The sequence below is a fragment of the Pipra filicauda genome, unplaced genomic scaffold, assembly GCF_003945595.2.
Source record: "Pipra filicauda isolate LSUMZ 115617 unplaced genomic scaffold, ASM394559v2 scaffold449_size645428_pilon, whole genome shotgun sequence".
NCBI lineage: Eukaryota > Metazoa > Chordata > Aves > Passeriformes > Pipridae > Pipra > Pipra filicauda.
Window position 1 is genome coordinate 523,616 of NW_024104586.1, and position 27,130 is coordinate 550,745.

Sequence of the window (27,130 nt, forward strand, 5' to 3'; positions counted from 1 at the left end):
GCGGTCGGCGCGGCCGCGGGGCTGCGCTCCCGCCACCCGCTCCCGCCGCCCCCATGGGGCGCCCGACGGCGTGGCCAGCCCGGCGCGGGAGCTGAGCCCGGAGCCGCCCCCAGGTACCGTACCCCCCCCGGGACCGGCCATCCTCCCCATCCCGGTCCCAGGCATCCTCCCCCCACCCTCGCCCCGGTCTCGCCATCCGCCCCCCCCCGGGACCGGCTCCCCCTCTCATCCCTTCCCCGGGTGTGGTGGGGGTTCGTTTCCCAGCCCGGTGCGTGGGGAAGGGGGTGGAGGGGCTCAGCCCTCGAGGGTGCCCCCCCTCTCCCAGCACCACCCCTGGGTGGCTGCCACCCCCCTCCCGGGAGATGGGGAGCCGGGGTGTTTGTTGGGTACGGTCCCCTCTGGGTGTGTCCCCCCAAGCCAAAGGGCGGGGGGCGATGGGGAGAAGGTTTGTTTTGCTCCAGGAACACAGACCTTACAGCGTGGGCACGAGGTGCCCCAGCCGTGGCAAGGAGAGTTTATCCGGAGCCAACGCTGGGCTTCAAACCTCTGGAAAATAGATGGCTCACTAGTTTTGAGGCCCAGCATCCGCCCCGTGGCATCCTCCCACCTCTCCTGCCTTTGCAGTCCTGTTTCCTATTTAATAGGGGCTTTTCTCTCCCTCTTTTTGCCTCGTTGGAGGCTGACCCAAGCGGGGAGCTCGTGCCTGCTGTGGCTCGAGTCCCCCGAAGTAATTTTTGGAGTTTGCATCCCTTGCCTTACACCCCCAAAAGCCGTCTGGGGAGCAGACTCTGAAGCGGGGAGCTGCAGGATGGCTCCCTGCTGGAGGATGAGGACGGAGGAGGAAGAGGAGCAGATGTAACCACAGTGCCTTCCCTGCTCGGGGTCTGGGGTTTGGCTCTGCAGCTCTCACTTGGGGAGCACGGGAGGAGCGGGAAGCCTGGGATCGCTCAGGGATGGGTTTCCCGCTGGCACGTGCAGGGTGCGGCGCAGAGCCCGGGGGCCTCCCACCCCCCGTGCGGGACGGGGTCACCCTCGCTGCCGTGCCGCTGGGACGTGGAGGATGTCTTAGGAGGAAGGCTGTCTGCTCCCACTGGGCTCCTGGCCGGCATCTGTAGCTTTTCGAGGCTGAAAACGTCCAGAAGCCTCATCCAGGCTGCGTTTCCGATGGCTGCCGGACTTTTCCGGACCTCTTTCCCTGCCCTTTCCCCGGCGCATCCTCTTAGTGCTGGCTGGGGCGAACACTCCCTCTTCTCCCTGCAGCGCTCCGGACCGTGGTACTCGTCACAAACCGAGCGGCGTCCCGGTTGTTTACCCTCCCTGGATGGGGGGGAACAGCGTTTTTTGGGGTGGCTGGGCTGAGAGCAGGCAGGCAGGCATTGCCTGAGGAGGAGGCAGGCGTGCAGGCAGCGGCGGTGGGACATTTCCTTCCTGGAAGGCAGGAAGTGATTATGCCTTTGCACGAATGACACGGAGCCTAAAAATAACGGGCAGGTCTCTGTTGTGAGCAAAAACCCCCCGGGATTTGCTTCGTTTTGCTTTATGTATTAAGAGGGCGGGGTGGGGGGAGAGGAGATCCTGGGAGCGCGAGCTCCGTATCCTGCCGCATCCCAAACCGCGGCGGGTGCTGGGCGTGCATAAGGTGCTGCTTGTCCTGGGAAAGGTGTGGTCCTGCAGCAGAGCCCGGCGTGGAAAAGCGGCCCCGTGTAAAAGGAGCCGTCCCGCTGCTCCGCCAGCCTTCCCCCCGTTGGGAGGGGAGCCGGTGGTTTGCTATGAATAGCACAAAATCATAGCCCTCGCCTTCCCGAAACGCCCTGGCCGGCTCACCCTGGCGCTGGGCACCCCGGGGTGGGAGCGGGGTGTTGTGTGTGTGTGGGGGGGCAGTCCGAGTCCCCCACTGCTGGAGACCCCCTGCTCCCCTCTGGGGTCACACCACAGAACCTCTGGTGGGGAAGAGTTTGGCAGGTCTGGGTTGGGTTTGGGGCTGTGGTGCTTCCTGGCGAGCTGGGGACTGTTTGGTGTTGGAGAAAAGCTCTGCCACAGGACGTTGGTCTCTTTGGAGATGCTCCTAGTCTTTATCTCCAGCCTTTATGGCTTTTGTTTTTGTTTTTTTTTCTTTGCACTGTTGAAAGAAAACCCTTCAGTGAGAGTGCTCACAGATCTTGAAACAGCTGGCAGCGAGCTGACAGCACAACTGGCAGTGCTGGCGCTTCCAAGTCGGCTTTGTTCCTCTTTCCATTGATGCTCATCAATAAAACCCCTCTCCTCAAGAGCAGGCAGCCTGAACACCTCCTGCCTGCCCAAAAAGCAGCACCCCAGGGACAGGCAGGATGTGTGAGGGGACCTGATGGGGGAGCTTTAAAAATTGCAGTAAAGGAGTTTTTTGGCATGTTGTAGCTGTTACAGGTGGGCTCTTGGCAAAATGATGGAGTCACAGAGTGGTTTGGGTTGGAATGGACCTTAAATGTCATTTTGGTCCACCCCATTTCCATGGGCAGCAACACCTTCCACTAGCCCAGGTTGCTCCAAGCCCCATCCAACCTGACCTTGAGTGCTTCCAGGATCTTAATTCCTTTTGGGCTTTGCTTAGCAAGGAGTGTTACTCGTGCTGATTAATGAGTCACTGCAGACCAGGTTTGGGAAGAAGGGCTGCAGCCTGGCTACCACTCCCAATGGATACCAGTAACCCCCTCATTGGTGGCTGCCCTCGTGACGGGGAGCACAGTCACACCCTCATTTCTGGGCTGAAATCCCTGCATGCCTTCTTTTTCTCCTCCATTCCTCGTCTCAAACAGCTTTCCCTGACTTCAGGGTAAGGAGTTTTAAATCGAGTAACTGAAGGCAGGTTGGTCACACGGAGGATGGGGATGTGGCACTCGGTTTTCCACCAGAAGACAGGAGCATGTTGGGGAGGGGGTGTGAAATGCCTGGTCCTGATTATTCCAGGTGTTTCCACTTGGGTTTGGGGGAAGGCATCCCACGGATGCTTTCCTGTCCCCCTTGGTAGATGCTGATGGTGGAGCACAGGGTGCACGGGGGATCAGCAGCACCGATCTCGGCCTGATGGGGAAATACCTCTGGGCTTTCTAGGAAATGCTGCCTATTGAGTTATATTTTTGGCTGTCAACGCTGGCTCTCCAAGGAGCTTGTGAGGATGGAGGGTGGTTGCTTTTGCTCCTTTAAAGATAATAATAAGTCAGTCAAGGCTTGTAAAATCAGAGCTGTCTGCTGCGAACTTGCCTTTCCAGGGCCTTTTCCTCCTCCTGCCAAGGCGCTTTTGGGTTGATTTGAGGCATTTTGGGTCTTGTGGCTTCTTTGCCTTATTTTGCCCTCGCAGCCCCGTGGGTGGACAACACATTTCAAATCAACCACGGCTTAATGTGCTATTTCTCACCTTTCTTTTTTGTTTTATTATGTGTTTATAAGAAGCCGAGCTGCTTCCTTCCGGCATCACCTGGAACAACAGGAGCCTGGTTCCCACACAGCCTCTGCTCCGGGATATCTCCTGGCACAGGCAGCCTCTCCCAGCAAAACTGTTTGTACGTTTTTTTAATTTTCACTGTTTTTTGATAAAGAAGGTTAAAGAGCACGCCGGGGAGGGGGGCTTGGCTCCAGTGCTTCCTCCGGGGTTTGGTGATGCCCCTCCAGCAGCACTGGGGCTTCCTGCCGGCCACCACAGTGTTTCCTGCCTCCCTGCTTGGGTCAGTGGTGCTCCAGGGGTGACCCTCAGTCCCTTGTGGATGCATCTGTGCCAGCTTGGTGCCAAAAAGCCGCCGGGGCCGCCCCACACCGAGAGAGGGATGGACGTGTCGGGAGGATGCTGCTTCCCAAAGGGCTTTGCTTTTCATTTAAAGGAGCTTTAAAAGCTATAAAATATCTCGAGGATGCACTGAAGGAGATTTATTTGATTTATTTCCTGCTGACAACGAGGTGACCAGGCAAGTGCACGCTTCCTCCTCATCGCGGCGGCCGGGGCAGATGCATCCTGCAGCTGCAGCCCGCCTGCCTCCCACTATATTTAGTCCATTGTTTGCTCTGCTTTGAGTCCTGGCCAGGTCCCCGGGTGTGGGAATAACCCCTGTGCTGGGTGGAGGGGGAGAGGAGCAGCTCTGTGAGGTGGGACTGCGGAGGGCTGAGCACTGTGTGTCGTTTTAACTTATGTGGGAGAGGCTGCCGAGCCCAACTGGCACCTCTTGGGGTGCTCAAGGGGCACCTCTTGGGATGCTCAACCAGCATCCCAGTGCTGCTGGTGGCTCCTCTGGCATTGGCAGGGCTGGATGTTTTGGAATAGGGTCTGGAGGGGAAAGGAGGCATCTCTGCATTGCCCACCTGGAGGCTCTGCTTCCTTGTTAGGCAGCAGGAATAATTAGCTGGCGGCTGCTGGAGCTTTGAATTTCGGCAAAACACCTGGAGAAGAACAGTGCCGGTTTGTTCAGTGGGATGCCCTCGTGCAGGGTGTCGGTTCTTCTGGGAGCCGGGGAGAAAATGGGCTCTTTGTTAACAAACCACGGCCACAATTGATCTCAGGCTTGGCTTTTGGGTCTCTGAGATGAGGGCTGTGAGGGGATGAGCTGGCTGGGGGAGTATTCCTGGGGTTTGTCCCAGGAAAAGGAGGAGAGGGTGCAGATAGGAGGCCAGGATGCTGTGCAGGGGGTTTTGTCTCTGCATCCTCTCTCTCCTGGAAATGAAACCCCCAAATACTGTGTTGTGCAAGGGAAGGGATGCTTAAAACCAGCTCACCCTGGCCAGTTGGTAATCCATTATAAAATCCATGTGGATTGCAGCCCAGCCTCCTAACTTAAAATTGTAGATTCTCAGGCTGGTTTGGGCTGGAAAGGACCTTAAAGCTCATCTCATTCCAACCCCCTGCCATGGTCAGGGACACCTTCCACTAGACCAGGTTGCTCAAAGCTGCATCCAGCCTGGCCTCAAACGCTTCCAGGAATGGGGCAGCCATAACTTCTCTGGGCGACCTTTTGCAGTGCAGGAATTTCTCATAGTGTTTGCTGACTGTGTCCAGATATTGGGGGAAAACCTGATATTTGGATTAATCCAGAGCCCTTTGGTGGGCTGGTCCCTGCCAGGCTGTTCCTTGGGCTCCTGCCTCCTTTGGCTGGCCTGTGATGGTGGCTCCACTGCAACTCTTTCCATCGCAGCCATCAGCAATATCTGGAAGAGTTTTCAGCCAGGATAATCTTGTCTGTTCTCCTGGGATAGGGTTTTGCTTCCCTACCCATCCCAGTTTGTGTCCCAGCTTGTAGGGTGGGTGGTGGGAGGGTGTAAACCCTCCTGCTCCCATCAGATGCAGCAGTACCAGTAAATAGTTGCTCCTGTATGGATAACACCAGCGCTTCCCTCTCCCTGTGGCTTTTTAGAGCAGTTTCCCTGGCTGCCCAGAGCACCCATTTTGGGTAATTTCGGTACTTTTCTTGCTTGTTTTTGCCTGCCCAACCGAGGCAGGGAGGCGGGGCGGGGTGGGGGAAGAAGCTGAAATGTGATTTCCTCTCTCCATTCATTTTGTGGTTTGAAAGACAATTTCCAAATCTGCCCGGCGTCTTTTATGCCTGTTATTTCTTGGTGTGGTTTGTCGGGTAAAGAAAATATCCCTGAGGGATTTAGGGTGAAGGTGGGTGTCTGTGGGGAGGGGTGAGAAGGATGAAGGAAATACAGAAGATGCCTGACTCCAAGTTGGGGGTGGATTCTCCATCCCCCAGCATGGGGATGCTGGAGCAAATCCAAAGGGATTGATCCAGCTTGCTGTTGAAAAGATGCACCCATTCTGAGCAAAATGAGGGGAAAAAAGCATCCTGGCTGGATGCCCCAGTCCTGCTTGTTGCCTGAGCTCTCCAAAGCCACGAGTGCCTGCTCTGAAACATTCAAACCCTCACTATATATATTTTTTTTTCCTTTATTTTTACCCTGACAGTGTTTATGTGAAAGAAACACATGAGGACTTGGAGAAATTGCACTGGCCTGAAACAGCTGAGGGGCTTTTTCCCTCCCCCCACCTTGTGTGTAAAAGAAACCAAGCTGCCTAATGGTGCAGAAAATTCACAGTAGAGCAACAAGTTTTCTGCAGAGCAGGGAAGGAGGATGGGGAGGAGGGGAAAATGTGTGCCTGGGCACGGTCGTCTCGAAATAGCACATTTTCCGGAGGCTTTTCCCCCCACTTGAAGCATTTGCAGCTGCTGGGGGCATCGCATTCCCTGGGATCACAGTAAGGGATTGATCCTGTGCTGCTTGTAAGGCAGGAGGAGCAGCTGCAGAAGGATTTGGGGGGGGGGGGGGGTTAAAGCCATCCCAGTATCCCCAGCACCGAGCGTCGCCTCGAGCAGGTACCGTCCCGTTCGGGTGCTGCCGGGGTGATTCCATGCAGCATCAGCACCGTGGAGATTTTACTGGGGACCGTCTCGTTAGCAGTGGGCAGAGTTTTTGTTTATTCCAGGCTGCCCCCTTGCCATCTCTCGCTTCATTTGGAAACCAGGATCCGGCCCTGGCTGCTGCAGACAGTCGGCTCATTGTCCTGGACCGGTGGAGTGTGGCGGGATGCTCCTGGCTGCCGCCAGCCCTGGCCCTTTTGATTCCATCCTTGTTTAGGGATGAGCTCCCTGGGGATGAAGGGGGGGCTGCTTTCGGGGGTCCTCCACCTGCCCTGGGTACTCCTGCAGTCTGGGGATAACTGGATGCTTTAAAGGCAGATTTGCACGCACAGGTCTGCTCCAGGCACGCTCCTACATCCCAAATTACTAAATATTCCTGAGATCTGCTCTCCGTTCAAGTGTTTTCCGCGCAGGGAGGGACCCTGGAGCGGTTTGCGGGTGCAGGAAGGCAGGGGATGAGGCGAAGGCTGTCCCTCCGCGGGGCCGTGTGCTGACTCAGCAGGTTTTAGGGACCGGATCCAGCATTTCGCCCTTTTTTCCCCCCCTCCCATTCCTTCCCTCCTCAGCCCTGCTTTCACCTCCCTGATGGAGGGAGCTGCATGGCAGGAGGGAAGGAAGCCTTTTGTGGGAGCGGAAGGGAGAGGGCTGGCTTAGCGCTTCTTCCCTCGCCTGGGTGTCGGCAGGGGGGTTGCCCTGTGCCCGCCCGGGATTTTCCCTGCCTAAATCAGGAGCGGCTGAAAAATAAATTCCTCCTCCCTTTCTCTCTCTTTCTCTCTCCCTCCTCTTTTTTCCCTGCGGCGGCTGCTGCTGCTTCCCTGTCCCGGCGCAGCCCACAGATTATGGGTACGACGGCCAGCGCGGCACAGCAGGCGGTTTCGGCATCCCCCCTGGAGAGCCGGGCGCCGGGAGACGGCAGCATGGAGGACCAGCGCTCCCTCAGCATCCACTCCTTCCAGACCCTGGGGCTCCACAACAGCAAGGCCAAGTCCATCATCACCAACAAAGTGGCGCCCGTGGTCATCACGTAAGTCGTTGGCAGCCCCTCGACACTCCAGAATTCTGTTTTTCCCCACTCCCTTCCCTAAATATTGTTGGTTTGGGGTTTTTTTTTGTTAATCTCCACCCGTGCCATTGGTTTTTTATCTTTACCCACCTGCACATGGCTCTTGCAGGTACAACTGCAGGGAGGAGTTCCAGATCCACGATGACCTGCTGAAGGCCAACTACACGGTGGGACGCATTTCTGAGGCCACGCTGGAGCACTACCTGGTGCAGGTGAGCATCCCACCGCCAATTCCATCATCCCACCCGTTTCAGCCTGGGATTTGTAGACCTCAGGGTTTTTTTGGGGGGCTAATTTTGAAGATCACCAAGAAAAAGCCACTTCTCTTCTCAGCTGTGTTCTGGGATGCGTAAGTCCCAGATTGCTCGAATCCACCAACTTCCCACCTTCTCTCTTTCCCTCTTGTTTTGCAGGGGAAATATTTCATGGTCAGGGATGTATATGGAAAATTAGATGTCTTGAACACTACTGGCAGCTGCGGCGCTCCCAACTTCCGACAGGCGAAAGGAGGCTACTCCGTGTTCGGGATGGGCCAACCCAGCCTCCATGGCTTCAAGCTCGTGCTGCAGAAGCTGCAGAGAGAGGGCCACAGGGTTGGTGGCAGGGTGGGGATGGGGGTGGAAAAAGGCAAGAGAGCTTTTAGGCAGCCTCTCTCCCCTTTCTTTCAGGAGTGTGTCTTCTTCTGCGTCCGCGAGGAGCCTGTGGTCTTCCTGCGGTTGGAGGGGGACTTTGTGTCCTACACCCCCCGGGGCAAGGAGAACCTCCATGAGAACCTGCAGCGGGGAGTGCGGGCGGAGAGCCTGGAGCTGGCCATCCGGAAGGAGGCGAGGAGGGGTGGGAAGGGGCCGCCACGCCAGCCGTGACGGGGTGCAGGCATGCCCCGGCTCAGGGGCAGGTTTTGACGGGGGTTCCCCATCCCCTCTAGATCCACGACTTCGCACAGCTGAGCGAGAGCGTCTATTACGTGTACAACGACATCGAGCGGCTGCGGGACGAGCCCCACGCGGTGCGGGTGCAGTGTGAGGAGGACATCCAGGTGACAGAGGAGGTCTACCGCAGACCCATCTTCCTCCAGCCCTCCTACAGGTGCTCCCCTCCTCCTCCTCATGCGCAGTCAGGGCTCTTGGTACCCCCTTAAGCCACGTGTCCTCCATCGTGGTGGGGATGATCCTGCTCCGTGGTCCCGTCCTCCTGACGAGGGCTGTCCCCGTGCCCGGCAGGTACCACCGGCTGCCCCTGCCCGCCGAGGGAGCCCCTTTGGAGGAGCAGTTCGACGCTTTCATCCGCTTCCTCAGGGTGAGCCGGGGAACAGCGCCTGGTCCATGGGGGCCACCCCGGGTTGGGATTTGCTCCTGTGCCACATCGGGGACTGCAATTTCTCGAGAGCATCTTCCGGTTTTCCTGTACACTGCCTGTTAGAGGATGCCTCTGCCTGCAAATTCCCATTCCACTTGCTGCAGTATCCTGCTGGAGAAGTCCATGTTGTCCAGCTGTTTGTCCCTACCCCTGGTGGGACGTGACCCTCCCTGGCCACCTCACAGTATCCGTGTGCAGGCGGCTCTTCCCTAAACGGGTTTGGGAGGAATTATCCGGATTTGGTGCAAAAGTTTTCCATGGCAGAGCTTTTTTTTTTTTTTTTTTTTTTAATTCTAGAAGGTGAAATCTCAGCAGGTTGGAGGTGGGTGGTGGGAACATCTCCAGTGGGGTGGACAGGCCAGCATCCACTGGTGGCTGGAGAGGGCACTGGGAATGCAATGAGTGAACCACCTATTGTGCTGTCCTCGACTACCCACACCGTCCCCTGAGCAAAGGGGAGATGCCACCTATCCCTCTGTGCCCAGGCAGGGCTGTCACCCCCACCCCAGCCATTGACAGGGCAGACCTGGCTCTCCTGGAAGCCGCTGTGGTCCCCACCCATCCCTGTGTCCCCCCCTCCTAGGAGAGCCCCAGCCTGCTCCTGCGGGATCCCGGCAGGCCCCCGCCGGCGCTGCTCTTCGGCTGCCAGACCGGCGTGGGCAGGACCAACCTGGCCATGGCCATGGGCACCCTCGTCCTGCACCACCACCGAGGAGCTGCCCAGAAGCCCGAGTAAGCAGGGGAGAGCCCAGGGTCGGGGTGGGGGGATGCCCGTGCCCCCACAGCTGGTTTGATTTCCTCCTTCTCCCACCCCAGCCTCCCCCACCTGCCTAAAACACCTCCCAGGGACAGGCTCCGGGTCATCCAGGCCTTCATCGAGATGGTCCCCAAAGGCCAGCAGATGGTCGAGGAGGTAAGGGGGTGCTGCTGAAGCCCCTAGTGGGGTGGCTGGGAGGGGAGGGATTGTTTCCCCTCTGATCCAAGGCTTATGGAGCGATTTCCCCCTTGCTCCTCCCAAGGTGGACAGTGCCATCGCCTCCTGCTCGGAGATGCACGACATGAAGGAAGCCATCTACGAGAACAAGAAGAAGCTGGAGGGGATCGGGGAGGACTATCAGATCCAGGTACAGTAATCAGAGGATTGCACGGATGCGAGCTGTCGGCACGGGAGAATTTATTGAGCTGTTTTTGCGCTGGGATGAGAAGAATGTAAATTCTGGAAATCCAGAGCTTCCTGAGAGCTGGAGATTTCCCAGCGATGTGAAACCTGAAGGGTTGTGGGGCTTCTCTTTTTTTTTTTTCTTTTCTTTTCTTTTTTCCTTTCCAGTTGTTTCAAAAGCCATAAAATCGAGCAGGCTGGGATTGGGGGGGGAAAACAGGCTGTTTTGGGCTTCGCTGCTGCTTTTGGTGAGTGACCTCAGGGGCAAATAATATCCTGTGCCCTGGTTTCGTCAGCTCTAAAATTGTAAAATCGATATCAGCCTGGATGGTAAAAGTCCTCGGGAGCTGGGAGGGATCATTGCAAATATGGTCACTCAAGGTCAGGCGTTTCTAGCTGTAGATGCATTTTGTTTCCCGTTGTTTTAAAGAGCCATCAGGGTGGTTTTCCAGCATGGAAAGCTGTGGGACTCCCCTGCCTGGCCTGGAGGGCTCTACACTAGGTGATGGAAGGGAGGGAGGGAGCTCAGGTAGAAGTGCTGTCCCAATCCCAGCCTCTTTGGAGATTAATTTTCCTATTTAAATGCTGAATGTGGGGTGGCAGTGCTGGGGCTGGTTTTAAAGAGCAATCTGAAACCAGGTACTGTGCAGCAAAAAAAAACCCCATGAAAATGATTAAAGGATGGGAAAAGAAGGCATTTACAGTCCCTTTTTTGGCATTTAATGGCAAATCCCAAATTTTATCCCCCTGCCCCCTTTTAGGGCAGATTTGGATATGTTTGGTGCTGCTCATGTGCTGGTAGGTTCTCTTGTATAGCAGGGGAATCTTTGGCACAGGGCAAGGGATTTTCCTACTGCACTGAAGCCTTTCCATGGCTTTTCCCTGTTCTGTGTCATCCTGGACTCTGGGGAAACAAATGGCTGGGGGACTGCCATAAATAAGCCCTGAGGAGTGTTTATTTGAAGTCTTTGTGGAGCAAGAGCAGGTTTAAACAGTGGCAAGGGGCCAGGAAAATGTGCTGGGGGGAGGATGGAGGAGGGGAGAGGGGATGATGCTCAGACATGGGAAAACCAGCCTGGGCTTTATAGTGTTGGAGTGGTATTGGGTGAGCTGGTTGATTTTTTTTTTTTTTTTTTTTTTTTTTTGGAGGGGGAGAGGAAGGGCTTTTCTGGGCATAAAAGAATGAGGTCATGCTGGACAGTGGGTTTCTGTCTGGATTTGGGGGGTAAAAATGGAGATTTAAGCCCTCAAGTGATGGAGATGCCGGTGGATCCCAGTGTGGGATGCTGAGCCACAACTGGATCGCCACGATACCCAACTCTGCACCACTGGGATGTGAGTGGATCATCCCCCTTTCCATCAAAAGCCTATTTAAGGGCAATATGAAGGGATTTGCCTTGGGTGAGAGCGCGGGGCTGGGTTTGGTTGCAGGAATGGAGTGCTGCAGGAGCACCGCTCCGCCGTCAGCGCTGCCGGCAAACCCGGCACGGCTCCATCCCTGCAGGCTTTGTTTTGAGTTCCCAGAGCAAATCCCACTGCCTTTCCTCTTGATAAATGACAGCAGGCCGGATTTCTCTTGTGGAGAACAAGTAAATATTCATGAGTCAGCCACGTAATTCAGGGATGAGCAAACCCCACTCGCCGCGCTGACCCCGGGCACAGCCCCATCTTATAGGATTTTCCATCATACCCTGGGAAGTAGGTCCTGATGGGCTCTCCAGGTATCCTTGTGGATGCCATGCTGGGTGCTCCTTCGCTGGTCAGTTTGTTGGATGGGATGCTTGGATGTACAAACCCCCACCCTGAGGTTTCTGAATTACGGAAAATCCTGAGGGTTTGAGCTTTTGAGCTTCATCCCTGGGAGGGGATAGCTATGGTGGGGCACATGCCTTCCTTGGGGAGGTAATGATGAAGAGGAGGAGGAGAGCTTGCCTGGAGCCAGTTACTTGTGCATCAGGATGCTTCTGGGCATGAAGGGAGAGGGGGGACACTTGGGAATGAAGGATATTACAGGGTGTGTGGCTGGCAAGGGGACCTCTCTCCCCAGGGATGCACCTTATCCAAAGGCCACGGAGGTGGCTGGGGTGGGGGGCAGGACCTAGCATTTTCCAACCCACTCCCCCTGGGTTTGAATCTCCTGTTGACATCTGGACAGTGTATCCGTGCAACAGCAGGGCCCTTGGGTCCGGTTGGAACTGCTCCCAGCATGTCCTTGGGCTACAGGGAAGCTTTTGTTTGAGCTGAAATACAAATTTATGTCTTTAAGCATCATTTAATACAGACAACTTGAAATGTTTAATTAAAAAAAAATAAATCATGAGAAGAGCATGTAGGGCTTTTTCCCAGCCTCCTGCTCTGTGTGGGGTCAGCATCACAGATTCCCTCTGCCTGTGCTTTCAGGGGAGCAGCACCAAAGAGTATTTCCTCCAGAGGACTTTACAGAGTCTTGAACGCTATTTCTACTTGATTGCTTTCAATTACTACCTTCACGAGCAGGTAAAAGACCCCCCAAAAAACCTTTCTTTTCCCCCCTTTTTTTTTTCCCTTTTTTTTGCTTCGTCATGCAGTGGGGAGGGAAGGGGCTTCCACCTCCGAGAGTTTTCCGGGAGGTTTTCTCGGTGGGGCCGTGGGGGGTGCCCAGGCAGGGGGTCGAGCCCGGCTGACGGAGCATCCCCCCCCGGCCCCCCGCCGGCAGTACCCCCTGGGCTTTGCCCTCAGCTTCAGCAGGTGGATGTGCCGGCACCCGGAGCTGTACCGGCTGCAGGCGGGCATGAACTGCTCGGAGCTCACCGTCACCGTGGACCTCGTCACCAAGGGCACGCGAGTGCTGGTGAGTGCCCGTCGGGGGTGTAGAGGCGGGAACGGCGCCTTGCTGGGGTTGCTCTCCCTCACAGAGGTTTGGGGGGCGGGGAGAAGCGAGGGGTTTCCCCATTGTAGGGCAGGTGCTTTGGGGTCTCCGGCTCAGCGTTGGGGTCTGGGGGTCCATGTCCTGCTGGCGTCCTTGGCAAGGATGGAACTAGAATGTCTTTAAGGACCCTTCCAACCCAAACCATCCCGTGATTCTATGAAGGATGCCTGTGTGGGCAGAGATGCTCTGCACATGGATGTGTCCGGCCCCACAGACCCAAGGTACCAGGGTGCTGGAGCATCCCATGATGTGAACCTAAGCAGCAGCTCAGTGTTTCTGCTGGTCCTTGGCTGTGGTAGGGTGAAGGAGCCCAGGACTGTTGGTGCCTTGCAGGTTGTGCTGCAAGAAGAGCATCTCCCACCTTTGAAACACAGCCGTGTGGCTTTGAGCCCTGGATGCTGCTGTTGGAAAGGTTTGGGGACTTCTCCTGAGCAGGGACCGTGGGTGAGAGGTTGTGGGGTACTGGGAACCCCATGGTTGGGAGGGGGCACCCCTTGCCCAGGCGTTGCTCCGTTGCAGGTGGCAGATGAGCGTTCCTGCCCGGATGTGCTGAGCACTGCCAAGGAGATGAGCGTGGCCAACTTCCGACGGGTGCCCAAGATGCCTGTCTACGGGACAGCACAGCCCAGCTCCAAGGTGAGGGGCAGGACCCTACACTGGGCAGGGACCCCACATCGGGCTCCCAGACCTTCCATCACCCTTGCCCACCCTTTCCCTAGAGCCTGGGCAGTGTCCTGCGGTACCTGACGGATGCCAAGAGGAAGCACGCCCGCATTGTCTGGGTCAACCTCCGGGAAGAAGCGGTCCTGGAGGGGAATGAGCAGATCTACACACTGCGGGAGCCCGGGCACCTGGAGGAGCTGATCCCTGTGCCCACTGCCTCACCCCAGCAGCTAGAGGTGAGCTCTGCCTGCTGGGAGATACTCCTATGAGCCCTCGTGGGGGATTTCCCAGAGGCTTGGATAGTCCCTCACCCCCCGGCGCTGCTGGTTTTGGTTTTGTTTTCCTTTTGGAATGAGGGAGCAAAGCAGAGAGCCTCCCTAGAAGAATTTAAAGTTTACCTTAAAAGCCAGGGTAAAAGGCACCTGGGGAAAGGGGAGCAGATGTTCCCAGCTGGGTTTCCAGAGGAGACAGGCAGTGAAGGGGTTTGGCTGCAGCAGCAGCACAGCTCTGTGGAGGAGCTGCCCAGCGTGGTGGGAGATGATGCTCCTGAGGCTCCCATCAAGCACGGTGGGGACTGTGGTCCTGGGTGGAAGTGGTGGCCAGGACCTGAGGTGGGATTTGGAGTTGGCTATGGGGTGTTTAAGAGGGATGTGAGCCTGCATCTAAAAAAAAATAATTAAAATCCTACAAAAATTAGGGGGAGCGGGTGTTACAGTGAGGGTTTCTCCATCCCCTGCAGAAACTGGAGGCTGCCCTGAAGGGTGACCTGATGAAGTGCCAGAAGTGGCTGGAGGTGTACCTGGAGGCAGAGAAGCAGATGAAGATGTTCAAGAGCTGCCTGACCACACAGGAGATATTCAGCCAGCAGAAGAATTCCTGCCAGGGGCTCACCTACCGCCGCATCCCCATTCCTGACTTCTGTGCTCCCAAGGAGCAGGTACCCCGGGGATGGGATGGTGCTGTGCCTCCTTTCCAAGCCATCTCTGCTGCTGTGGGGTGAATGTCACTTGGCTGCTCGGTGCCACAGAGCTCCAGGACTACAGTGACATGCCCAGGCACAGTGTGGGGTGCTTGCCGGGGCAGGGAGATGTTGCATGGAGAGACTGGGTGCCTTCAGCTGGGTAGGGATGGATCTGGGAGCAAGGGGACCGGAGACCGTATGGCAGACGGGGGGGGTGCCACGGTGAGGAAGGGAGGTGGGCAACCTGTGTTGACCTGCAGTGGGCTGCGTCCCTAAAAACCCACTGGCTTCACCCCTGGCAGGACTTTGACCGGCTGCTGGAGGTGATGAAGAGCGCCCTGGCCGAGGACTCGCGGGCAGCCTTCGTGTTCAACTGCTGCAGCGGCCGGGGCAGGACCACCACGGCCATGGTCATCGCTGTGCTCACCCTCTGGCACTTCAACGTGCGTGCGGGGGCTGTGGCTCTCCCCGCGGGCTGGGCTGGAGCAGGGCCTGCTGGGGAAGCTCTGCAGGGTTGAAAGGAGTGTGGGCAGGGCCAGGGTGGGCTGGAGGAGGTGGACATTTGTATGTTGACTTCTTGGCGTGCCTAACCCCCAGTGAGCTCCAGGAGATGTGTGGGTACATCCCTTTACCCCCTTCCCGAGAGCTCCCATGCCAGGACGAAGGGTTAAAGGGCAGGAGAGATCATGGAGTGGTTTGGGCTGGAAGGGACCTTAAAGCTCATCCACTTCCACCCTCTGCCATGGGCAGGGACACCTTCCACTATCCCAGGTTGCTCCAAGCCCCGTCCAACCTGGCCTTGGACACTTCCAGGGATGGGGCAGCCAGAGCTTCTCTGGGCAGCCTGTGCCAGGGCCTGGAACAGTCCTCTGTCCCAGCGATGTGGCTCCCTCCTTGGGTGGGGATAAAACTTGGGTGTTCTCTGCCCAGCAGAGGGGAGGTGGGGGCTGCCTGGGCCCTGGGCTGGGTGCAGGCTCTGCATTTCTGCTCAGCTGTTGGGCAGCGAGGACAGGGCTGTGCAGCCCATAATGACCCACCCCCTCTGACCACCCCAGGGCATCCCCGAGATGAGCGAGGAGGAAATCGTGAGCGTGCCTGATGCCAAGTACACCAAAGGGGAGTTTGAGGTGAGGCCATGACTCTGTTTTAGGGGTCCCCCTCCAAGCCTGCTCTTTGCTGCCTTAACCCACAGCTGCTTGTTTGGAGGGGCTGGATCCTCTCCTGGGCAGGGATAGAGCAGTGGGATTAAGGGGAGCAGGCACCTGGTGAAGCCCCTTCTGCTTCTGCCCGTGCTCCAGGTGGTGATGAAGGTGGTCCAGCTCCTGCCTGACGGTCACCGGATGAAGAAGGAGGTGGACATGGCCCTGGACACGGTCAGTGAGACCATGACGCCCATGCACTACCACCTCCGGGAGATCATCATCTGCACCTACCGGCAGGTGAGCTGCCTCTCCCCACTGCCCAGCTCCAGAGGGTGCAGCTGGGCTCTGGGACCAGCCCTGCTGAAGCTGTTTGGTTTCCTGGGATGAGGCTTTCTGGAGGGATATGCCAGGGCTCTTGTGGTCATGGTCCCCCAGGGCTGTCTTGTATCGTGTTCTGTCCTGCATCCACCTGTCTGGTGCCATCCCATATCCCACCCAGTATCCCACCCATCTCTCACTGTCCCACATCCCACCCAGAATGCTGCCATTCTGGCACCAACCTACATCCCACACCAGCCTCCCTCTGATCCAGCATGCCTTCCATCCCGTGAGGTACTGCCGGCAGAGGGCAGGACTGGTCTGTCCCACTCTGCTTCCAGCCCCAAAGGCTCCTCGTGCTCCTCTGAGCTCGGGAAGGAGACCCATCCTTGGGAAGGGACCCATCCGTGCCGGTGGCATCCCATGGCCAGCTGAGCCTGTGGTCCACAGCCCTGTTTTACTTGGGAGCCTCTATGGAGCTGATGAAGAGGAGAAAGGATTATTTTGATCAGATTTGGAATTTTTTAAGCTGTGCTACTATTTCATGGGGCCTTGGACAGGCTGAGCTCAGGACCTGGCATCATTCCTTCCCTGGGATGGTTTGTGCCGTGTCCTGCCAGTGATTCCTCCCTGCAGCTTTTGCCCCAGCTGCCATCGATCCATGTTTTCAATTAATGGCCACGAACGATCGAAGAGAAACCAAGATGTTCAATCACCCAGTAACATCTGCAGCTTCCCTGGGGATTTGCCTCCTGGTTTCTGGAGTCCTCTGCTTTTTTTTTGAGGGGCTGGGAGAGGAAAACCTCTGGAGACCTGACTATTTGCAGCAATAGCTATTATTTATTATTAATACATTTATTATTGCGCATTTATTTATTATTTATTAATCTAATTTCATTTGGGGTAAGTAATTTAATTTAAGTTTGCTTTTTCCTCCTTTATCCCGGGAAGGTGGCCAGGTGGGAAGTCGCACCTACCTTATCTCATCCTTTGCTACTGCAGAGCTAAAAATTCCCACCCTAAAGGGGCTGCAACCTGTTTTATGGATTTAATTCTGTCCTCTGCCAGGGCTGTGTGCAAATGCTTTAATTTTAATTTATTTTTATTTTTTTCCTCACTGATGAGCAGCTTGGAGAAGAGAACTGTGGGAATCGTGATTCTGGGAGATGCTTTGCAGGGTTAGGGCAAAGCAGGAGGGAAGGAAAAGGTGCTTTGGAACTTGGTTTGTTCTGACCTCTTCCCACTCCTAACTGGGAGGAAAAACCTGGAGAATATGAGAAAATATAAATAATGGGATAAAAGAGAAATGATAGGATAATAAGATCATAAATAATAAGACAATAGGAGAAAAATAAATAGGTGGATATAATGATAAGATGATAATTGAATTAAAACTAAATAGGTGAATTTAATAAGGTGATAAATAATAGGATAATAAAAGAAAAAGCAATAGGATAATAGAAGAAAAATCCATAGGATAATAGAATAAAATGAAAAGTAATAGGATAATTGAATAAAATTAAATAGGATAATAGAATGAAATAAGTAATAGGATAATTGAATAAAAATAAATAATAGAATATAAACCTAGGATAAATAATAGGATAATAGAATGAAAAATAAATAGGGTAATGCAATAATAAGATAAATAACAGGATAATAGGATCTGCTCTCTACAAATACTGGCACACACATGTGGAGGAGACACCTTTTCCAAAGGGCAGAGCTGAAGTGAGGAGTGGCTGCTCTTTGGGATGGTCTGTGGGATCAACTGTGGGATCAAGGCTCTTATTTAGTTTTATTTATTATTTATTCCTAGAAGGAGCATTGTGCAGAGCTTGTTCCTAAGAGCTATAATAATACTAATAAAATTTATTATATAAAAATTATTGTATAATTAAATACGATATATAACAACAACAATAAATATAAACAATGAATCTATGAATTTTATAGTATCTGTAATATAAACCATAATAAAATAGATATTTATGATAAATATATATATATATATATATATAAGTAATACTAGAAGATGCAATGGCCATCAACTTCAGAGTGGGACACTGGGTGGCCACATGTCTTCTCTTCCTCTGGCAATGGAGGCTGAATCCAGCTGGGAATGCTTTCCAGGGAGGTGTTTTTCCCTGGGGAAATGCTTTGCAGTCCAGGATCTCATGGCTTGGGGTACAGTTTGCACCTGGGCACCTATCCCTGGCTCCTGGGCATACCCCCCACCCCTTTATCCACCCCTCACCTATTTTTGAGCTCTGCCCCGTAAGGGCAGTGTTGGCGTACGCTGGAAACCACAAGGAAATGAGAGCCTGGAGTGCCAAGTGCCGGCGGGAGCAGGAGGGAAGGATGTGCTTGTTTTTGTCCCCAGAGTGGTCCTCCCCCTTCCTACGCTCCTCCCATGGCTTTCCCATAGCCCCAGAGGTCCTCCGGGGTCCCTCCCCACCCAGCTTCCAGAGTGGGATGGAGAAGGAGCGTGGGTGAGGGCTGAGCTGCCTCTGGGATGCTCTCCCAAGGCAGGTTCCAGAGCCAGGTTCCTGTTCCATCCAGGGAAAGTCGGGCAAGGATGAGAAGGAGACACGGACACTGCAGCTGAGGAGCCTGCAGTACCTGGAGCGCTACATCTACCTGATCCTCTTCAACGCCTACCTGCACCTGGAGAAGAAGGACTCCTGGCAGAGGCCCTTCAGCCTCTGGATGCGCGAGGTGAGGCCTTCCCTGCCCCAGCAGACCTCACCCAACGTCACCTTCACGTGGGCATACGGGAATTTCCTGGGAAGCAGAACACCATCTGTAATTTGTTTACCATTTCTGCGTGATTGTTTGGGGCATCATCCGTGGTCCCTTTGCTCTGGGCAAGCTCCCCTGGCTGGGGGCAATCATGGAAAGCCACTGGAGATGGATGGAGTCCCACCACATGGATGGGGTGCTCTCCCGCCCCAAACCTGCCCTTTTCTCCTCTTTTGAGTTTCCCAGGGGTTTAGTTTGATCTGCCAGGTGTGATTGCAGCATCTGGGGCTGGGAGGCCACTAGCCAACCCTGACTGGCCAGGGCAAGTGGCACAGGGTCTGGGAGCATGGGGATGGTGGCACTGGGTATCCAAGGGAATTGGGAACCAGCTGGAAAAATGGAATGGGGAGTCCCTAAGTTATCCATATGGAATAGGGGTGTGAGGAAGAGACCCTAAACTATTCGTATCTCCTGCTCAGGGGGGCTACAGCTGCTGGATTTATTTGGAACACATTGCCTTACATCCAAGCATTGAGGGGGTGTATGTTTCCCTGGAAAAGGGACTTTGGAGGTGGTACATGTCATGGTGGGGGCATAGGGGCGTGTGTGTGCTGCTGCCTGCAGGTATTATTCTGCCTGAGAGGCAGAGGGGAGGAGGGGAAGCTGAGGACATGGCAATTTTAATGATGCTATTATTACTGTTATTATATTTTGTAGTTTATTTACATGTTGTTATTTTATTACCGCATTTTACTATTTAAAATCTGTATTTTATTATTATTTCCTTGTATTATTTCTGTTGATGTATTCTATTATTTTAATTGTTTTTATTGCTATTAGCACTTTTACCTTTTCTCACTATTAGCATTTTTACCTTTTCTTGTTGTTATGTATTTTTGGGGCAGCACCTTTTTGGGCTGCATTTTCAATGCACTGGTTTACATGTTCCCTCTTTCCCCCTGTTTGCTGCACCTTCCCTTTAATGCAGTGCCTTCTGGTGTTGAATCTTTTAATGCTGCACCTTTTGGGGCTGCATTTTCAATGCACAGATTTACATCTGTTCCCGTTTGCTGGAGCATCTTTTAGTGCAGCACCTTTTGGTACAGCACCAAAAAGTTTAAGGCAAAATTTTTGGGGTTGCTCCTTTTTGGGCTGCATTTTCAATGCACGGATTTACATCTCTTCCCATTTGTTGGAGCATCTTTTAATGCTGTGCCTTTTGGGGCTGCATTTTCGATGCATGGGTTTCCATCTGCTCTCTGTTCCCATTTGCTGGAGCATCTTTTAGTGCAGCACCTTGTGGTACAGCATCAAAAGGTTTGAGGCAACGTTTTTGGGGCCACACCTTTTTGGGGCTGCCCCCTTTAGTGTAGGTTTTTTTAACGCTGCACCTTTAGTGCTGCAGCTCTTGGTGCTGCACCTTTTAGTGCTGCATTTTCAATGCATGGGTTTACAAATGCCCTCTGTCTCCCTGTTGCTGGAGCATCTTTAAAGCTGCATCTTTTGGGGCTCCACCCTTCTGGGGCTGCCCATTTTAGTGCTGCCCTTTTAATGCCACATCTTCAATAGGTGGGTTTACAGCTCCTCCCACCCCCCTATTTGCTGGAGGGAAGGGAAATACGCCCAACCTGTGGATACAAGGAGCCTTTGACCCCCAGAGCGCCCCTTCCCGCTGCACAGTCCCTGCGTTTTTAGCAAAAACAAGGCGCCATTGTAGCTTTTTGGCAGGAAGGTGCCAAAGCCAACAAACCCTGTGACGACTGACCCCAGCAGCAAGGAAGGGGCTTATAAAATGTATAAAGTGGGGCTGGAGGGCAGCTGGAGGGGTGCTGCAGGGGAGGGGGTACCCGGCTGGGGGGGACACAGCGACTTTTCATCCTCTCCCGGGGGAGTTCAGTGTGTCTTCTCGCTCTGTTTTCAGGTGGCAGCAGTGGCTGGGGTCTACGAGGTCCTGAACCAGCTGGGATTCCCTGAGCTGGAGAGCCTGGAGGGCAAAGCCCTGTGCACACTGCGGGGCCGCTGGCAGGCACAGGGAGCCACGTCCCGCCCCTTCCGCGGGGAATTCCTGTAGGGTCAGGGGCGTCAGGGGACCCCTCGCTGCTTCCTCTGGGGTGGGGAAGAGGAGGGGAGAAAAAAAAAAAAAAAAAGACTGTGTTCCCAAAACCTGGGGGTGTGGGGAGGGAGGGGCAAGCCCCAAAGCTGCCTTAGAGTGGGAGAATTTCTGGGGTTCTTTTGGATGCAATAAAAATGCTGTAAATTAAAAAAATCGAGGCCTTCTTGGCTTTCTCCCCGAACCACTGCAGCGTATACACAAATACATGTATTTATACACACAAATGTGTATTTATATATGTAAATATACATGTATATATACACAGATATATATTTATACATTTATGGCTCCATGTGTGTATGTATTTGTATATATGGAGCCATAAATACTTGTAGCCTGGATTAAGACTCGCAGGGATCCCAGTCACTGCAGACCTGGGTATTTTTAAGGTTTGGGCATCTTTGTTGGTTCTTTCCAGCTCTTTCCAGTCATGGATGCAGCTGGAGGAAAGGCAGCTGTGCCACCAGGTTTGGGGGTCCCTGCTTACCCCTCTTAGTCCAATTTCAGTGCCAAGGTGATGCTGAGCAGGTTGAGCTGCTCAGCAAAGGCTTAAAAGCACAACTGATATCAGGACATTTTTCTTTTTTGAGGAAAAGGGAAAGGGAAGAGTGAAAAATGAAGTTAATCAGATGCAAATGAGGGGTTCCAGCGCCCCTCCTGCCCTCACAGTGGAGGGAGAGGAGCCTGTGGGGGGCGAGGGGGGAAGTCTGGGCTCCTGCCCGGATGGAGGGGTGATAAAATAGAATGGGAAGCACAAAAGCAGGAGCACACGCTCCGTCTGTCCCAGCTCCCCTTTCATCCGCTGCCAGGGGCGGGAGGCGGCAGAAACTCAAAGGTGGAGGGTGGAAAGAAAAACAACATTTTTAAATAGCGAGCGCTGCTTTTTCTTCAGCCCCAGTTCCCAAGGGCTCCCTCATTCTTTCTGTCTCAACCACGCACTTTTTGTGTTTACTTTTTTATTTATTTTTTTTCTCAGGCAGAAATACCTGCCGGAATGTTTTGTCCCTCGCTGAGTGTTTCAGTGTTTGGATAATTTGCTGCTGATGCAGTCAGACAGTTGATCCAGTGATTTCAAGAGGCTGTCGATGCTATTTTTTTGCTCTTATTTTTCTTTTTGACAGAGCACATCCTTTCTATCCTCACATCACCATTTATTCTGCCTTACTAAAGCAATTACCTGCAGGCTCCTTTGCTTTCAGCCAGGCTGCAAATCCATCCCCTTCTCCTGTCCCAGCACCAACCCTTGGAAGTCCTGCCTATTAGCCCTGTCTTAATTAGGCAGAGTTTTTAATTGCTTAGGAAATCTCAGCCTCTTTAATCTTGGTAATGAAGGCTGGAGCTTTGCACCACCTGGTTTGAGGGGCTCAAAGGCTTCTTTCCACTTTCCCACCATCCTAACAAGCGATTTCCAAGGCAGGGATAAAGCAATTGCCTGGGAAAAAAAAATGCCTGGGAGATGGGAATGTGTTCTTTTCCCCAGGCTGGGAAGGCAGAAACCCAGATCCCTCTCCTGGGTAGTAAGTTAAACCTGACTCTGAATGCCTTGGCTCTACCCTGGCTTTTCTGCTCTGAGAGAAAAGACTGGGAATTCAGAAAGCATTCAGCCAGAGACAAAGCAAACAAAGGGTTACATATTCTATATATATATATAGAATAATTATAGAGTGTGTATTACACATTTTAAATGCTATATATAATGTATATAGCACACATTTTATAATATAGACTGTGTGTGCCTAATATATAGATTTTATATATTATATATAACATAATGATACAATAAAATACACCTTCTAGAGTTATTCTATATAGTGTATAATATAAATTCTTTATCATAACAACCAGAAGCAACCTGGGCTAGTGGAAGGTGACCCTGCCCATGGCAGGGGATTGGAACTAGATGAGGTTTAAGATCCTTTCCAACACAAACCATTCTGTGATTCTAGGATATAAAATATGTATTCCATACTGTATAGAGTATAAATATATATTAAAGAGGCAGCTATTAGTAGGGTGGGGTTAACGAGCTGACCTCCAGCCTCATTGGGGTGTATTCCCTGCCAGGAGCAGCATTTCATCCCAGGGAGGCCCCAGCAAGGGTGGTCTGTGGACTAAAATATTTACAAAAGAAGGAACTCAAATAGTGGTTTTACACTAAAAAAGCAAGAGCTCGTAGATTGATTTTATTGATTTTCACAAAAACCTGTTTTTCTGCAGGTTTCTGACCCTTGCTTAACTGCCTTATACTATTTCTTCACTCTTTCCATCTTGTTCAGGGCCTGGAGTGTGGGAATACGGCCAAGGGGATCTGAGGTTATTTTGGGGCAGAGAATTAAATATTTAAGTCCCAGCCAGCAGTCCTGAGGGATCGATTGCAGAGCAGGAAGTGTGGATCCGTGGCTGGGTTTCTGCTGTGTCAGTCTTCATCCTGGGTCTGCATCTTGTGTCCATGGGTACAAAGGGCATCTCTACAGCTCTGGGTGCCATCACACATTTTTTGGGCTTTGCTTTACCTGCAATCCCTCTTTCCCAAACCTGCAGAGAAAATGGGAAAGAGCTGCAGCCATATGAGCCAGTGCTCTGGCTTTAGGGGTGGGATGTCCAGGCTGCCTGAGGATGCAGAGCTGGGCTCTGTGTTGCAGCCAGACACCCCCTGAAATCACCTGGTGTTGTGCCACTGCACCACTGTTTGTACACACAGGCTGGGGTGGGTCAGGAAAACTCTTAATATCCCATAAGAAACCCCAGCTCACCCCTTATTCTGCCTGTGGAAAATGTTCTTCGTGGCACTGAGGATGGTCTTTGTGGCAACAGCCCTGGTGGAGCTTGGAAGAGGTGAGATGTGGGGCAGGAGAGATTTCAAAAGGGGCCCAGAGCTGCCTTCGTAAATAGTGCTAGTGGGTCTTTGACCTGTGACAGAGAAAAGGAGATATTTTTTGTGTGTATATATATATATATATACACACACACATATATATATAGCCATAAGAGCCTTGCCCACATGCACCAGGCTGGATCACATTTTTTTCCCAGAAAACCCAGGGTGCTGCATCCTCACTGACTCCTCTCTCCCTTCATAATTAAAAAAAAAGTTTATATATATATATATACACACATATATATAAATAATGTTAACCTGTAACCACTGGCAGGGCTGAATGGTATTTGCTATCCATACAGGCATGAAAACTGTCTTTTAAATCCCTATTAAAATATATTTGAATATAAAACACCTAAGGACACCTCTGCTGAACGAGGGCAAATTGTCCTCAGGTGGGACCTGCTTTTAGCCCCTCCCTGGGAGTAAAACCCCAGCCTGGGGCACCTGTAGCCCCTCAGTTTCCACTGGTACGTCCCTCCACGCTGCTCAGGAAGCCTGGAGCACGGAGCAAAGGAGGGACTCTTTCTCCTGCAAGCCAGCATACCCTGGATCATCATCAAAGAGGATTTTTTGGCCAGTTTGGGAGCCCAGCTCTGGCGTCGTAAAAGCAGTGAGTGATTTTATGGCTTTTTTTTCCTTCCCTTTCTTTCTGGCTGCAGCGTGGGGGGAACGTGGCAACAGGGCTGTTTGTAGCTGTGCTACTGGCTAACGAGTTTATATTTTAAATGGATAGGCTTGTAGTTATTAATGCTTCTAATTTGCCTTCCCATCCCTGAGCGTTAGGGGTATGCTGGTATGTCCCTTCCAGGTTTTTATCTCCTAGTAGAGGTCATGAATGAGGTTACAATTAACAAAATTATACACATATATATATATATATATAATGAGACATGATTAACCTGTAACCATTGGCAGGGCTGAATGGTATTTGCTGTCCATACAGGGATAAAACCCGTCCTTTAAATCCCTTTTAAAATATATCTGAATATAAAACACTTCTTAAAAAAAACAGAGGAAAACTTTTTTGGAGCTAAATAAACCCCCTGTGACTCCATCTGTGGGAAGTTCAAGGTCAAAAGCTGCCCCAGAAGTGGGGGTGTCCCCGGATTCCTTTCCCCTGTGAGCACATGGGTACAGATGTGTTTTCTCACTGCTCAGCTTTTGCCTTTGGTGTAGCTTGTTTAGTGTGAGGAGTATTTTAGTGGAGGGTTGCACCACGTGTATCCTTGGATCAGCTGCCTCCTTCCAGAGAAAGCAAAGCAGGATAGTAATATATAAAATAAATAAATACGTAAATTCACTGTGTGGGGAGTGAAAAAGTGGCAAGAAACCTCATCCCAACCACATCATCCCTCTGTGAGATCCCCCCCCGAATAAATCAGCCTGGGGGATCCCCTTCATTTTAAGGTTATAAAGTTCTTTTATTCCAAAATGTGCAAAAATACAGCTGGTTTTGGCCAGATTCTTCCTTTCTGCATCTTTGCATCAGACAGGGGCCCTGGCAAAGGAACCTGTCTTTGGGCTTTACAGAGGTAGAAGGAACAGAGCTTCTCTTACCTCAGCCAGGGGTTTTATTCCTCCTCCTCTTATGGGTGAGCAGAAATCCTTGGAAGCTTAACTTCACGTGCCTTTATGTTTTTTCATCCACTGAAAAAGGAAAATGCTCTGAGGAGCCAATATTCCATTGGCACGTGGGGCTGCAAGGGGAAACCTGCCACAGCCCCAGCTAAATCATCACAGCTATCAGGGGCTTCAGGCCTGTGGGGCTTTTTTTCTAAAAATCCCCTTTATTTCTATTTTTCCACCAAGCTGTGGCAGTTCTACTTAATATAAAGTGCCAGCTGTACCCAAGTCCCACAGACATCAGCTTTTCAAGGACCAGCTCAGGAGCTGCTGCCTTTAATTTCGGTGAAAATCAAGAGTGTTTTGGGGGTAGGTGGGGGGATATAATTTCTGTTTACAGCAGCAGGGAGGGTGCATGGGAAGAGGCATGTGCTGGCACTGGGCCACTGTGCATAGCTCTGGACATAACAGCTCTTAAAATAATATTAATAATAATAATAATTTCCATGTTTTCCTTTCTGTGATGTCCCTCTCGGGCAGAACCCCCTGACGAAACTGCTGGACCTCTGCAAAGGGAGCCCATCTGTGTTTCATTTTTACAGCTGAAGAATAGTAATTAAGATGCTTTTGCAGAGCCAGGGCTTGAAGAACTAAAAATAAAAGCCATATAGGCACAATACCAGAGATCTGAGCATCATAAACTTTCCTTTCCCCCTGTTTTCCCCCTCCCAGCTCCATTGGACCCCTGACTATGGCCAAGCTTCCCGTTGTTTTGGGGAGCAGAGACGGGAACAAATCGTGGGATGGTGCAGAGAAGGGGGATTTTGGGCTAAATCCATAGGAGCCATGCAGTGCCAACCTGTGTGGAGGGTGGTGGCAAGGGGAGTTTTTCCAAAGCTCCAAAAATTAGAGGCATGGTGCAAAGCATCAGGCTAGGCTCTCTTCTTGTAACAAAGTGTGTATAAACCAAGGTCCCCAGGCCTGGAATGACTTTCTTCCTTTATTTCTCACTTTTCATCCATGAATATTGCAGGGAGGGAAAAGCAAAAAGCAGCTGTTTTCTAGCCCTCCACCACCTCAGGGTGCTTCTGGCCCCAGGCAAATGAAAAATTAATTTTGCCCAGCTTGAGCTGAAAGCAGAGATGGGGCTCAATGAGATTCACTCGAAAGCGCTCGCTGGCTGATGGGGGGGACATGCTGGAAGGATAACCATCAGCTGAGGGGATGAGCAAGGCCCTGGGGGACTGGGAAATGCTCAGCAGTTTGATTTAAGAGACCAAAAAAAAAAAAAAAGATTTGGGGTTTACATGGCAGTAAGCTTAATTTTAGTAGGAAGGTGATAAAAAATTAACAAGGTGGTCAACATGTGGAGAGGGAAAGGAGCATCTGGGGGGGTGCTGGGTGAGGTTAACCTAGTTTGTGTTGTGTATGTGTGGGAAAAACACGAAGGGAAGGGCTGGGGATGCCAAGGTAGCAGGGATAACCTCCCACCAGGCAGCCTTGTGGCATGGGGGGTGTTTGGGCAGGGCCAGGCTGTGCCGAGCCCCGGAGCCGAAGAGATGCTGGTGGGATGTGGTCTGAGCCGTGGCACAGAGAGGCTTTAACACCCCCTTGGATCTACCAAGGATATGGTGCATGTGTTTCTTTTGGATGCCACAGCCACGAGGTGGCTTTAGGGCTCCATGCAGGCCCTGTGTTTTTGGGAAGGAGCAGTTCCACAGGTTTCGCCCGGTGCAGCAGGAGCCCCTCACCCCCACATCTGGGCTGGCTGGGCTCAGTTAAACCGAGGTGCTGCTGACCTGAGTTCAACAGCTGCTGCAGCTGGGCTGTGTGTTGTGTTACAGCTGGAAAACAAGGGCTTCTGGGGGTTATTGTTTGCTTTCC

At 52.6% G+C, this 27,130-nt stretch overlaps 1 protein-coding gene across 2 annotated transcripts; it reads left to right on the plus strand.

Annotated features, from left to right (window-relative positions):
- The first annotated feature begins 17 nt into the window (after window positions 1–17).
- Window positions 18–20,919, plus strand: PALD1 (phosphatase domain containing paladin 1). 2 transcript variants are annotated; one of them, XM_039385910.1, is made up of 21 exons: window positions 18–113; window positions 1,757–1,759; window positions 7,207–7,401; window positions 7,550–7,652; window positions 7,854–8,033; window positions 8,109–8,264; window positions 8,366–8,526; window positions 8,661–8,736; window positions 9,380–9,528; window positions 9,613–9,709; window positions 9,816–9,920; window positions 12,356–12,451; window positions 12,651–12,785; window positions 13,383–13,499; window positions 13,583–13,762; window positions 14,266–14,463; window positions 14,790–14,930; window positions 15,543–15,614; window positions 15,786–15,926; window positions 18,510–18,665; window positions 20,611–20,919. In XM_039385910.1, the coding sequence occupies exons 3-21, from the start codon at window positions 7,217–7,219 to the stop codon at window positions 20,758–20,760; spliced, it is 2,598 nt and encodes an 865-aa protein (XP_039241844.1). In that variant the 5' UTR covers window positions 18–113; window positions 1,757–1,759; window positions 7,207–7,216; the 3' UTR covers window positions 20,761–20,919. The 2 variants fall into 2 exon arrangements, with proteins under 2 accessions (XP_039241844.1, XP_039241845.1); XM_039385911.1 differs by lacking the exon at window positions 1,757–1,759 and adding an exon at window positions 3,424–3,536 and having other exon boundaries at window positions 44–113; window positions 7,204–7,401.
- The last annotated feature ends 6,211 nt before the right edge of the window (window positions 20,920–27,130 follow it).

Bases quoted from the DNA above. Each gene is read 5' to 3' on its own strand.
- PALD1 (XM_039385910.1), top strand. From the start codon at position 7,217: ATGGGTACGACGGCCAGCGCGGCACAGCAGGCGGTTTCGGCATCCCCC. The intron at 12,786-13,382 runs GTGAGTGCCCGT...GCTCCGTTGCAG, and splicing joins CCAAGGGCACGCGAGTGCTG to GTGGCAGATGAGCGTTCCTG. The intron at 15,615-15,785 runs GTGAGGCCATGA...CCCGTGCTCCAG, and splicing joins ACACCAAAGGGGAGTTTGAG to GTGGTGATGAAGGTGGTCCA.